At 39.8% G+C, this 15,080-nt stretch overlaps 1 protein-coding gene across 2 annotated transcripts in view; it reads right to left on the bottom strand.

The window, feature by feature from the left end:
- The window catches only part of LOC133578394 (lysyl oxidase homolog 2A-like), a 102,179-nt gene that overhangs the window by 6,753 nt on the left and 80,346 nt on the right, over window positions 1–15,080 (bottom strand). For both annotated transcript variants that reach the window (XM_061932788.2, XM_061932787.2), the window contains exons 9-11: window positions 10,202–10,367; window positions 9,891–10,131; window positions 2,630–2,745 (exon numbers count right to left, since the gene is read on the bottom strand). In XM_061932788.2, the coding sequence (XP_061788772.2) occupies window positions 2,630–2,745; window positions 9,891–10,131; window positions 10,202–10,367 (523 nt within the window). The remainder of the gene's footprint in view (window positions 1–2,629; window positions 2,746–9,890; window positions 10,132–10,201; window positions 10,368–15,080) is intronic.

Below are 15,080 nucleotides of genomic sequence, written 5' to 3' on the forward strand. Positions count from 1 at the left end.
AAAAATAATCTATAGATTAACCGATTAATCGAAAAAAATAATCTATAGATTAATCGATAGAAAAATAATCGTTAGCTGCAGCCCTAGTTAGATGTAAATATAAACGGAATACAATGATTTGCAAATCATTTTCAACCCATATTCAGTTGAATATGCTACAAAGACAACATATTTGATGCTCAAACTGATAAACTTTATTTTTTTGTTGCAAATAATCATTAACTTTAGAATTTGATGCCAGCAACACGTGACAAAGAAGTTGGGAAAGGTGGCAATAAATACTGATAAAGTTGAGGAATGCTCATCAAAGACTTATTTGGAACATCCCACAGGTGAACAGGCTCATTGGGAACAGGTGGGTGCCATGATTGGGTATAAAAGTAGATTCCATGAAATGCTCAGTCATTCACAAACAAGGATGACTGAGCTCACGCATTTGTCAACAAATGCGTGAGCAAATTGTTGAACAGTTTAAGAAAAACCTTTCTCAACCAGCTATTGCAAGGAATTCAGGGATTTCACCATCTACGGTCCGTAATATCATCAAAGGGTTCAGAGAATCTGGAGAAATCACTGCACGTAAGCAGCTAAGCCCGTGACCTTCCATCCCTCAGGCTGTACTGCATCAACAAGCGACATCAGTGTGTAAAGGATATCACCACATGGGCTCAGGAACACTTCAGAAACCCACTGTCAGTAACTACAGTTGGTCGCTACATCTGTAAGTGCAAGTTAAAACTCTCCTATGCAAGGCGAAAACCGTTTATCAACAACACCCAGAAACACCGTCTGCTTTGCTGGGCCTGAACTCATCTAAGATGGACTGATACAAAGTGGAAAAGTGTTCTGTGGTCTGACGAGTCCACATTTCAATTTTTGGAAACTGTGAACGTCGTGTCCTCCGGACCAAAGAGGAAAAGAACCATCCGGATTGTTATAAGCGCAAGGTTGAAAAGCCAGCATGTGTGATGGTATGAGGGTGTATTAGTGCCCAAGACATGGGTAACTTACACATCTGTGAAGGCGCCATTAATGCTGAAATGTACATGCAGGTTTTGGAGCAACATATGTTGCCATCCAAGCAACGTTACCATGGACGCCCCTGCTTATTTCAGCAAGACAATGCCAAGCCACGTGTTACATCAACGTGGCTTCGTAGTAAAAGAGTGCGGGTACTAGACTGGCCTGCCTGTAGTCCAGACCTGTCTCCCATTGAAAATGTGTGGCGCATTATGAAGCCTAAAATAGCACAACGGAGACCCCCGGACTGTTGAACAACTTAAGCTGTACATCAAGCAAGAATGGGAAAGAATTCCACCTGAGAAGCTTCAAAAATGTGTCTCCTCAGTTCCCAAACGTTTACTGAGTGTTGTTAAAAGGAAAGGCCATGTAACACAGTGGTGAACATGCCCTTTCCCAACTACTTTGTTATATTTACATCTAACACAATTTCCCAACTCATATGGAAACGTGGTCTGTAAAATAGAAGAATATAATAGAATGGACTTTATTGTCATTATATTTGCATATAAGGAGATTAAGGACTCCAACTTAAGGTGCGGTAGTGGAAACAAATATGGAATAAAAATAAATCACATAAGTAATAAAGATAAAAAAATAAGAATTGCAATAAACAGACTACTATCCAATAAAAACAATAAGCAATCCTGTACAATATACAAAAAACTGTACAATGTGTAGTTGCAGTACATTTAAGATAGCTAGCTATTAGCACTGTAGTTGCCACCTAGCAATTAGCACGCTATGTGACAGCTAGCGATTAGCATACTAGTTGCCAGCCTGCTATTAGCCAATATGAATATTTACACTGGTGTCAATGATAATATATAATAATGAATATTTACACTGGTGTCAATGATAATATATAATAATGAATATTTACACTGGTGTCAATAATAATATATAATAATGAATATTTACACTGGTGTCAATGATAATATATAATAATGAATATTTACACTGGTGTCAATGATAATATATAATAATGAATATTTACACTGGTGTCAATGATAATATATAATAATGAATATTTACACTGGTGTCAATGATAATATATAATAATGAATATTTACACTGGTGTCAATGATAATATATAATAGTGAATATTTACACTGGTGTCAATGATAATATATAATAATGAATATTTACACTGGTGTCAATGATAATATATAATAATGAATATTTACACTGGTGTCAATGATAATATATAATAATGAATATTTACGCTGGTGTCAATGATAATATATAATAATGAATATTTACACTGGTGTCAACAATATATAATAATGAATATTTACACTGGTGTCAATGATAATATATAATAATGACTATTTACACTGGTGTCAATGATAATATATAATAATAAATATTTACACTGGTGTCAATGATAATATATAATAATGAATATTTACACTGGTGTCAATGATAATATATAATAATGAATATTTACACTGGTGGTATAAGAAAGACTGTTTAGATGAAGTTACTGACTTATGGGCGTAGCTTTCACTTTCACATCACACACAGGGTATTAAGAACAAGAACACATTCCTGATGTTGCCCAAGATCCAGGTGTGGTTAGAAAAGTAACGCAGTCAGGTAGATTTACCTTCATCACAGTACGTGTCCTCCAGACAGAAGCTGGCTTTATGGCCCTCTGCCACCTTGGTGCCGTTCACATTCACCAAGTCATAGTGGGTGAACACCTCCATGCTGTGGAAGTGTCTGGAGAAGAAATCAATCAATGTTTATTTATAAAGCCCTAAATCACAAGTGTCTCAAAGGGCTGCACAAGCCACAACCACATCCTCGGTTCAGTGTGAGAGTCCAGTCCATAGTGGATCTAACATAATAGTGAGAGTCCAGTCCATAGTGGATCTAACATAATAGTGTGAGAGTCCAGTCCATAGTGGATCTAACATAATAGTGAGAGTCCAGTCCATAGTGGATCTAACATAATAGTGTGAGAGTCCAGTCCATAGTGGATCTAACATAATAGTGTGAGAGTCCAGTCCATAGTGGATCTAACATAATAGTGAGAGTCCAGTCCATAGTGGATCTAACATAATAGTGAGAGTCCAGTCCATAGTGGATCTAACATAATAGTGTGAGAGTCCAGTCCATAGTGGATCTAACATAATAGTGTGAGAGTTCAGTCCATAGTGGATCTAACATAATAGTGAGAGTCCAGTCCATAGTGGATCTAACATAATAGTGAGAGTCCAGTTCATAGTGGATCTAACATAATAGTGAGAGTCCAGTCCATAGTGGATCTAACATAATAGTGTGAGAGTCCAGTCCATAGTGGATCTAACATAATAGTGTGAGAGTCCAGTCCATAGTGGATCTAACATAATAGTGAGAGAGTCCAGTCCATAGTGGATCTAACATAATAGTGTGAGAGTCCAGTCCATAGTGGATCTAACATAATAGTGTGAGAGTCCAGTCCATAGTGGATCTAACATAATGGGGCGGCATGGCGTAGTGGGTAGAGCAACCATGCCAGAAACCTGAGGGTTGCAGGTTCGCTCCCCGCCTCTTACCATCCAAAATCGCTGCCGTTGTGTCCTTGGGCGGGACACTTCACCCTTTGCCCCCGGTGCCACTCACACCGGTGAACTGTATGATGAATGATAGGTGGTGGTCGGAGGGGCCGTTGGCGCAAATTGCAGCCACGCTTCCGTCAGTCTACCCCAGGGCAGCTGTGGCTATGAAAGTAGCTTACCACCACCAGGTGTGAATGATTGATGGGTTCTACATGTAAAGCGACTTTGGGTACTTAGAAAAGCGCTATATAAATCCCAGTTATTATTATAATAGTGAGAGTCCAGTCCATAGTGGATCTAACATAATAGTGTGAGAGTCCAGTCCATAGTGGGTCTAACATAATAGTGAGAGTCCAGTCCATAGTGGATCTAACATAATAGCGTGAGAGTCCAGTCCATAGTGGATCTAACATAATAGTGTGAGAGTCCAGTCCATAGTGGATCTAACACAATAGTGTGAGAGTCCAGTCCATAGTGGATCTAACATAATAGTGAGAGTCCAGTCCATAGTGGATCTAACATAATAGTGAGAGTCCAGTCCATAGTGGATCTAACATAATAGTGTGAGAGTCCAGTCCATAGTGGATTTAACGTAATAGTGAGAGTCTGGTCCATAGTGGATCTAACATAATAATGTGAGAGTCCAGTCCATAGTGGATCTAACATAATAGTGTGAGTCCAGTCCATAGTGGATCTAACATAATAGTGTGAGAGTCCAGTCCATAGTGGATCTAACATAATAATGAGAGTCCAGTCCATAGTGGATCTAACATAATAGTGAGAGTCCAGTCCATAGTGGATCTAACATAATATTGAGAGTCCAGTTCATAGTGGATCTAACATAATAGTGAGAGTCCAGTCCATAGTGGATCTAACATAATAGTGAGAGTCCAGTCCATAGTGGATCTAACATAATAGTGAGAGTCCAGTCCATAGTGGATCTAACATAATAGTGAGAGTCCAGTCCATAGTGGATCTAACATAATAGTGAGAGTCCAGTCCATAGTGGATCTAACATAATAGTGTGAGAGTCCAGTCCATAGTGGATCTAACATAATAGTGAGAGTCCAGTCCATAGTGGATCTAACATAATAGTGAGAGTTCAGTCCATAGTGGATCTAACATAATATTGTGAGAGTCCAGTCCATAGTGGATCTAACATAATAGTGTGAGAGTCCAGTCCATAGTGGATCTAACATAATAGTGAGAGTCCAGTCCATAGTGGATCTAACATAATAGTGAGAGTCCAGTCCATAGTGGATCTAACATAATAGTGTGAGAGTCCAGTCCATAGTGGATCTAACATAATAGTGTGAGAGTTCAGTCCATAGTGGATCTAACATAATAGTGAGAGTCCAGTCCATAGTGGATCTAACATAATAGTGAGAGTCCAGTTCATAGTGGATCTAACATAATAGTGAGAGTCCAGTCCATAGTGGATCTAACATAATAGTGTGAGAGTCCAGTCCATAGTGGATCTAACATAATAGTGTGAGAGTCCAGTCCATAGTGGATCTAACATAATAGTGAGAGAGTCCAGTCCATAGTGGATCTAACATAATAGTGTGAGAGTCCAGTCCATAGTGGATCTAACATAATAGTGTGAGAGTCCAGTCCATAGTGGATCTAACATAATGGGGCGGCATGGCGTAGTGGGTAGAGCAACCATGCCAGAAACCTGAGGGTTGCAGGTTCGCTCCCCGCCTCTTACCATCCAAAATCGCTGCCGTTGTGTCCTTGGGCGGGACACTTCACCCTTTGCCCCCGGTGCCACTCACACCGGTGAACTGTATGATGAATGATAGGTGGTGGTCGGAGGGGCCGTTGGCGCAAATTGCAGCCACGCTTCCGTCAGTCTACCCCAGGGCAGCTGTGGCTATGAAAGTAGCTTACCACCACCAGGTGTGAATGATTGATGGGTTCTACATGTAAAGCGACTTTGGGTACTTAGAAAAGCGCTATATAAATCCCAGTTATTATTATAATAGTGAGAGTCCAGTCCATAGTGGATCTAACATAATAGTGTGAGAGTCCAGTCCATAGTGGGTCTAACATAATAGTGAGAGTCCAGTCCATAGTGGATCTAACATAATAGCGTGAGAGTCCAGTCCATAGTGGATCTAACATAATAGTGTGAGAGTCCAGTCCATAGTGGATCTAACACAATAGTGTGAGAGTCCAGTCCATAGTGGATCTAACATAATAGTGAGAGTCCAGTCCATAGTGGATCTAACATAATAGTGAGAGTCCAGTCCATAGTGGATCTAACATAATAGTGTGAGAGTCCAGTCCATAGTGGATTTAACGTAATAGTGAGAGTCTGGTCCATAGTGGATCTAATATAATAATGTGAGAGTCCAGTCCATAGTGGATCTAACATAATAGTGTGAGTCCAGTCCATAGTGGATCTAACATAATAGTGTGAGAGTCCAGTCCATAGTGGATCTAACATAATAATGAGAGTCCAGTCCATAGTGGATCTAACATAATAGTGAGAGTCCAGTCCATAGTGGATCTAACATAATATTGAGAGTCCAGTTCATAGTGGATCTAACATAATAGTGAGAGTCCAGTCCATAGTGGATCTAACATAATAGTGAGAGTCCAGTCCATAGTGGATCTAACATAATAGTGAGAGTCCAGTCCATAGTGGATCTAACATAATAGTGAGAGTCCAGTCCATAGTGGATCTAACATAATAGTGTGAGAGTCCAGTCCATAGTGGATCTAACATAATAGTGAGAGTCCAGTCCATAGTGGATCTAACATAATAGTGAGAGTTCAGTCCATAGTGGATCTAACATAATATTGTGAGAGTCCAGTCCATAGTGGATCTAACATAATAGTGTGAGAGTCCAGTCCATAGTGGCTTTAACATAATAGTGAGAGTCCAGTCCATAGTGGATCTAACATAATAATGTGAGAGTCCAGTCCATAGTGGATCTAACATAATAATGTGAGAGTCCAGTCCATAGTGGATCTAACATAATAGTGTGAGAGTCCAGTCCATAGTGGATCTAACATAATGGGGCGGCATGGCGTAGTGGGTAGAGCAACCATGCCAGAAACCTGAGGGTTGCAGGTTCGCTCCCCGCCTCTTACCATCCAAAATCGCTGCCGTTGTGTCCTTGGGCGGGACACTTCACCCTTTGCCCCCGGTGCCACTCACACCGGTGAACTGTATGATGAATGATAGGTGGTGGTCGGAGGGGCCGTTGGCGCAAATTGCAGCCACGCTTCCGTCAGTCTACCCCAGGGCAGCTGTGGCTATGAAAGTAGCTTACCACCACCAGGTGTGAATGATTGATGGGTTCTACATGTAAAGCGACTTTGGGTACTTAGAAAAGCGCTATATAAATCCCAGTTATTATTATAATAGTGACAGTCCAGTCCATAGTGGATCTAACATAATAGTGTGAGAGTCCAGTCCATAGTGGGTCTAACATAATAGTGAGAGTCCAGTCCATAGTGGATCTAACATAATAGCGTGAGAGTCCAGTCCATAGTGGATCTAACATAATAGTGTGAGAGTCCAGTCCATAGTGGATCTAACACAATAGTGTGAGAGTCCAGTCCATAGTGGATCTAACATAATAGTGAGAGTCCAGTCCATAGTGGATCTAACATAATAGTGAGAGTCCAGTCCATAGTGGATCTAACATAATAGTGTGAGAGTCCAGTCCATAGTGGATTTAACGTAATAGTGAGAGTCTGGTCCATAGTGGATCTAACATAATAATGTGAGAGTCCAGTCCATAGTGGATCTAACATAATAGTGTGAGTCCAGTCCATAGTGGATCTAACATAATAGTGTGAGAGTCCAGTCCATAGTGGATCTAACATAATAATGAGAGTCCAGTCCATAGTGGATCTAACATAATAGTGAGAGTCCAGTCCATAGTGGATCTAACATAATATTGAGAGTCCAGTTCATAGTGGATCTAACATAATAGTGAGAGTCCAGTCCATAGTGGATCTAACATAATAGTGAGAGTCCAGTCCATAGTGGATCTAACATAATAGTGAGAGTCCAGTCCATAGTGGATCTAACATAATAGTGAGAGTCCAGTCCATAGTGGATCTAACATAATAGTGTGAGAGTCCAGTCCATAGTGGATCTAACATAATAGTGAGAGTCCAGTCCATAGTGGATCTAACATAATAGTGAGAGTTCAGTCCATAGTGGATCTAACATAATATTGTGAGAGTCCAGTCCATAGTGGATCTAACATAATAGTGTGAGAGTCCAGTCCATAGTGGCTTTAACATAATAGTGAGAGTCCAGTCCATAGTGGATCTAACATAATAATGTGAGAGTCCAGTCCATAGTGGATCTAACATAATAGTGTGAGAGTCCAGTCCATAGTGGATTTAACGTAATAGTGAGAGTCTGGTCCATAGTGGATCTAACATAATAATGTGAGAGTCCAGTCCATAGTGGATCTAACATAATAGTGTGAGTCCAGTCCATAGTGGATCTAACATAATAGTGTGAGAGTCCAGTCCATAGTGGATCTAACATAATAGTGAGAGTCCAGTCCATAGTGGATCTAACATAATAGTGAGAGTCCAGTCCATAGTGGATCTAACATAATAGTGTGAGAGTCCAGTCCATAGTGGATCTAACATAATAGTGAGAGTCCAGTCCATAGTGGATCTAACATAATAGTGTGAGAGTCCAGTCCATAGTGGATCTAACATAATAGTGAGTGTCCAGTCCATAGTGGATCTAACATAATAGTGAGAGTCCAGTCCATAGTGGATCTAACATAATAGTGTGAGAGTCCAGTCCATAGTGGATCGAACATACTGTAATAGTGTGAGAGTCCAGTCCATAGTGGATCTAACATAATAGTGAGAGTCCAGTCCATAGTGGGTCTAACATAATAGTGAGAGTCCAGTCCATAGTGGATCTAACATAATAGCGTGAGAGTCCAGTCCATAGTGGATCTAAGATAATAGTGTGAGAGTCCAGTCCATAGTGGATCTAACATAATAGTGAGAGTCCAGTCCATAGTGGATCTAACATAATAGTGTGAGAGTCCAGTCCATAGTGGATCTAACATAATAGTGAGAGTCCAGTCCATAGTGGATCGAACATACTGTAATAATGTGAGAGTCCAGTCCATAGTGGATCAAACATAATAGTGAGAGTCCAGTCCATAGTGGATCTAACATAATAGTGAGAGTCCAGTCCATAGTGGGTCTAACATAATAGTGATAGTCCAGTCCATAGTGGATCTAACATAATAGTGAGAGTCCAGTCCAAAGTGGATCTAACATAATAGTGAGAGAGTCCAGTCCATAGTGGATCTAACCTAATAGTGTGAAAGTCCAGTCCATAGTGGATGTAACATAATAGTGAGAGTCCAGTCCATAGTGGATCTAACATAATAGTGAGAGTCCAGTCCATAGTGGATCTAACATAATAGTGTGAGAGTCCAGTCCATAGTGGATCGAACATAATAATGTGAGAGTCCAGTTCATAGTGGATCTAACATAATAGTGAGAGTCCAGTCCATAGTGGATCTAACATAATAGTGTGAGAGTCCAGTCCATAGTGGATCTAACATAATAGTGAGAGTCCAGTCCATAGTAGATCGAACATACTGTAATAATGTGAGAGTCCAGTCCATAGTGGATCAAACATAATAGTGAGAGTCCAGTCCATAGTGGATCTAACATAATAGTGAGAGTCCAGTCCATAGTGGGTCTAACATAATAGTGATAGTCCAGTCCATAGTGGATCTAACATAATAGTGAGAGTCCAGTCCATAGTGGATCTAACATAATAGTGTGAGAGTCCAGTCCATAGTGGATCCAACATAATAGTGAGAGTCCAGTCCATGGTGGATCTAACATAATAGTGAGAGTCCAGTCCATAGTGGATCTAACATAATAGTGTGAGAGTCCAGTCCATAGTGGATCTAACATAATAGTGTGAGAGTCCAGTCCATAGTGGATCTAACATAATAGTGAGAGTCCAGTCCATAGTGGATCTAACATAATAGTGTGAGAGTCCAGTCCATAGTGGATCTAACATAATAGTGAGAGTCCAGTCCATAGTGGATCTAACATAATAGTGAGAGTCCAGTCCATAGTGGGGCCAGCAGGAGACCATCCCGAGCAGAGACGGGTCAGCAGCACAGAGATGTCCCCAACCGATGCACAGGCGAGCGGTCCACCCCGGGTCCCGACTCTGGACAGCCAGCACTTCATCCATGGCCACCGGACCTGTGTCCCCCCCCTCCACAGGGGAGAGGGGGGGGCAGGGTGTCAAAAAAGAATCAAGCTCTGAGTGGTAGATGAACATGAAATCCTCACCTGTGGCATTCGTGCCACACCCAGGACTGATGTCCGGCCTTTGGCCTGAAGTCGGACTGGCCGTTGTTGTGGATCTGGGAGGAGAAGCGTAGCAGGCGGCGGTAAGAGTTCTGGTCGGCGTTGTCGGCACTGCTGGACAGACACTTCTCCTCCTGTGCACACTGGAGGACGTACATGGGTCTGTCCTCCAGGTAGGTGGTCTGCTCCACGACTTGGGCATTGAGGACCAGGTCTGGGGCCGCTGCATTAGACACACCATCAAGACGTTCAGCTTGGTTCCTGGGATTCTGCGCTGGTACCAAACTCCTTACTTAGAGTACAAGAGACCCCGGCGGCGAAGTGTCCTCCTCCTTTAGGACAATCCAGGTGTTTCCCGTGATGCAGACACTGATCCAGAGTCAGCTCGGTCCCTGAACACCTCACACCACTCATCACCACGTTCTCAGTTGCAGAGTCTCCTTGCCAGTACCATGTTTCCTGTCACACAGAAAACCAAACATCTGTGAGTCTTCATCAAGCACTTTACAGCTCAAGCGAGTGGTTTTTACATAAAGCGCCTTAAAGGGGCCCGATTATGCAAAAGCAAGGGTTAGGGTTAGGGTTACTAATAATCAATAATTCTGAGGTTATTGAGGTAAGACTCTTAGTTAATGGCTTACTGGTTGTATAATAAAGCCATGCAAAATAAGGCATTAATAAATACTTAATAATGACTAATTAAGAGCCAATATTTGACTAATTTGCATGTTAATAAGCAACTAGTTAATGGTGAATATGTTCCCTATACTAAAGTGTTACCTAATATTTATTTTCAGATTAATCGCAATTCTTATTTGTAACAATTCTTAATCGATTCAAAAAATTCAAATTTTTATTTTTATTAGGGATGTGCAAAACAAAATGATTGGGTAACACTTTAGTATGGGGAACATATTCACCATTAATTAGTTGCTTATTAAAGTAACAAAGACTTAATTTAGAGTTATTTGGACTCTAGGGGAACATATAAGGGTTAGGGTTAGAGTTAGGGTTACTAATAATCAATAAATCTGAGGTTAGGGTTGGGGTTGGGATTAGGGTTAGAGTTAGGGTTACTAATAATCAATAATTCTGAGGTTATTGAGGGAAGACTCTTAGTTAATGGCTTACTGCTTGTATAATAAGGCATTAATAAGTACTTAATAATGACTAATTAAGAGCCAATGTGTTACTAATTTGCATGTTAATTCGCAACTAATTAATGGTGAATATGTTCCCCATACTATAGTGTTACCTAATATTTATTTTCAGATTAATCGCAATTCTTATTTGTAACAATTCTTAATCGATTCAAAAAATTCAAATTTTTATTTTTATTAGGGATGTGCAAAAAAAAAAAAGATTGGGTAACACTTTAGTATGGGGAACATATTCAGCATTAATTAGTTGCTTATTAAAGTAACAAAGACTTAATTTAGAGTTATTTGGACACTAGGGGAACATATAAGGGTTAGGGTTAGGGTTAGGGTTGGGGTTACTAATAATCAATAAATCTGAGGTTAGGGTTACTAATAATCAATAATTCTGAGGTTATTGAGGGAAGACTCTTAGTTAATGGCTTACTGCTTGTATAATAAGGCATTAATAAGTACTTAATAATGACTAATTAAGAGCCAATATGTTACTAATTTGCATGTTAATACGTAACTAATTAATGGTGAATATGTTCCCCATACTAAAGTGTTACCTAATATTTATTTTCAGATTAATCGCAATTCTTATTTGTAACAATTCTTAATCGATTCAAAAAAATTCAAATTTTTATTTTTATTAGGGATGTGCAATAGCAGTCGCAATTTTACAAGAAAAGCTGAACATTTTGGCAATTTTATTAAAAGAGTCGTCATTTTACTCGACAAGTCACAATTTTATAAGAAAACTAACATTTTGGCAATATCATAATAATAATCGGAATTTTACTTGAAAAAAATTATGACAAAAGTTATAATTTTACTTAAAAGAATTACGTAAAAAAGTAATAATTTTACATAAAAAAGTAATAATTTTACAAGAACATATTGCAATATTAGATAAACAAAAAGAATATGAGAAATTGTTCTTTAGCTGCCGTCTTGTTTTATCATATATTGCTGCCTTTGCAATGTTTACTTTTGTATGCACATTAAATCAACCAAAAAAATCCTGACTTTGGAGCAATGTTCACAGACTCTAGTATTTGGCTCTCTATTAACTTGTTCGCACCTCCTCATATGGAAGCTACTTTTCCTTCTTGATGTCTCAAGAAGTGCAGAAATACAACACACACACACACACACACACACACACACACACACACACACACACACACACACACACACACACACACACACACACGCACACACACATTCTTGTATTTCTTACCTTCTTGAGCCCTCTGAAAAATGCCTACCTCTAGTATTATGATAAAAGTCGTAATTTTACTCAACGCAAGTCAAATTTTACAACAAAAACTGAACATTTGTGCAACATTATGATAAAAGTTGGAATTTTACTGAATAGCAGTCGCAATTTTACAAGAAAAGCTGAACATTTTGGCAATTTTATTAAAAGAGTCGTCATTTTACTCGACAAAAGTCACAATTTTATAAGAAAACTAACATTTTGGCAATATCATAATAATAATCGGAATTTTACTTGAAAAAAATGACAAAATCTATAATTTTACTTTAAAAAATTACGTAAAAAAGTCATAATTTTACATAAAAAAGTCATAATTTTACAAGAACATATTGCAATATTAGATAAACAAAAAGAATATGAGAAATTGTTCTTTAGCTGCCGTCTTGTTTTATCATATATTGCTGCCTTTGCAATGTTTACTTTTGTATGCACATTAAATCAACCAAAAAAATCCTGACTTTGGAGCAATGTTCACAGACTCTAGTATTTGGCTCTCTATTAACTTGTTCGCACCTCCTCATATGGAAGCTACTTTTCCTTCTTGATGTCTCAAGAAGTGCAGAAATACAACACACACACACACACGCACACACACACACACACACACATACATGTCTTGCCTACTTTGTGTGGACCCACGTTTGGTTAGTACAGGGGTCGGCAACCAAAAATGTTGAAAGAGCCATATTGGACCAAAAATACAAAAACAAATCTGTCTGGAGCCGCAACAAATTAAAAGCCATATTACATACAGATAGTGTGTCATGAGATATAAATTGAATTAAGAGGACTTAAAGGAAACTTAATGACCTCAAATATAGCCACAAATGAGGCATAATGATGCAATATGTACATATAGCTAGCCTAAATAGCATGTTAGCATCGATTAGCTTGCAGTCATGCAGTGACCACATATGTCTGATTAGCACTCCACACAAGTCAATAACATCAACAAAACTCACCTTTGTGCATTCATGCACAACGTTAAAAGTTTGGTGGACAAAATGAGACAGAAAAAGAAGTGGCATAAAACACGTCCTAGAAAGTCGGAGAAAGTTATACAAGTAAACAAACTACGGTGAGTTCAAGGACCGCCAAAATTAGTAGGACAAAACGGCACTCGCCAAATACTCGAATCAGTGAAGCATGTTTAATATAAACAGTGTGCTTTATAACAATTAGGGAGGTTTGTGTCATGTTTGTCCTCCTACACAAACCACATTAAAACAAACAAACATCTTTTTCCATTTTTGATACATTTTTGAAAAAGCGCCAGAGAGCCACTAGGGCGGCGCTAAAGAGCCGCATGCGGCTCTAGAGCCGCGGGTTGCCGACCCCTGGGTTAGTAGGTTGTGAGGGCCCCCCTTTCTACTATAGCTAGAATGATGAAAAAAAAAAATCTAGGCAAATGTCCTCACAAGTCAAAAGGTCCTCACAGAAAGGGTGGTTTGTCAAGTGTATGTCCACACAAGGATGTTGAGACAAGTACACACACACACACACACACAGACACACACACACACACACACACACACACACACACACACACACACACACATACACACACAAACTATACATGTTTAGTTAAGTGGTTTTAATTGTCCTGAAGGAATCAATAAAGTGCAATCTATCTATCTATACTTTATGGAAGTTATTTACCGTATTTTCCGCACTATAAGGCGCACCTAAAAACCACAAATTTTCTCAAAAGCTGACAGTGCGGCTTATAACCCGGTGCGCTTTATATATGGATTAATATTAAGATTCATTTTCATAAAGTTTCGGTCTCGCAACTACGGTAAACAGCCGCCATCTTTTTTCCCCGTAGAAGAGGAAGTGCTTCTTCTTCTACGCAAGCAACCGCCAAGGTAAGCACCCGCCCCCATAGAACAGGAAGCGCTTCTTCTTCTACTGTAAGCAACCACCCGCCCGCGTAGAAGAAGAAGAAGCGCGCGGATATTACGTTTCATTTCCTTTGTGTGTTTACATCTGTAAAGACCACAAAATGGCTCCTACTAAGCGACAGGGATCCGGTTCATGAAAAGACGCAATCTCTCCATCCGCACACGGACTACTATTTCACAGCAACTGCCTAAAGACTTTCAAGAAAAGCTGGCTACTTTCCGTGCATATTGTAAAAACAAGATAGCTGAAAAAAAGATCCGGCCAGAGAACATTATCAACATGGACGAGGTTCCACTGACTTTTGATATTCCTGTGAACCGCACTGTGGATACAACGGGAGCACGTACGGTGAATATTCGCACCACAGGGAATGAGAAGTCGTCCTTCACTGTGGTTCTAGCTTGCCATGCTAATGGCCAGAAACTTCCACCCATGGTGATATTCAAAAGGAAGACCTTGCCAAAAGAGACCTTTCCAGCCGGCGTCATCATAAAAGCTAACTCGAAGGGATGGATGAAGAAAAGATGAGCGAGTGGTTAAGGTAAGTTTACGCGAAGAGGCCGGGTGGCTTTTTTCACGCAGCTCCGTCCATGTTGATATACGACTCCATGCGCGCCCACATCACGCTGGTTTTTAATATATTATTAAAGTTTGACTGACCTAATTGACTGTTTTTTTGACATTCCTTTAGCGCAGTTAGATGCGGCTTATAACACGGGGCGGCTTATAGGTGGACAAAGTTTTGCCGTTCATTGAAGGCGCGGCTTATAACCCAGGGCGCCTTATGGTGCGGAAAATACGGTAACTTTTTTTTTTTTAAACTTAATTCAGCATGAAGACGTAAAA

This window comes from Nerophis lumbriciformis, linkage group LG38 (assembly GCF_033978685.3).
Source record: "Nerophis lumbriciformis linkage group LG38, RoL_Nlum_v2.1, whole genome shotgun sequence".
Classification (NCBI taxonomy): domain Eukaryota; kingdom Metazoa; phylum Chordata; class Actinopteri; order Syngnathiformes; family Syngnathidae; genus Nerophis; species Nerophis lumbriciformis.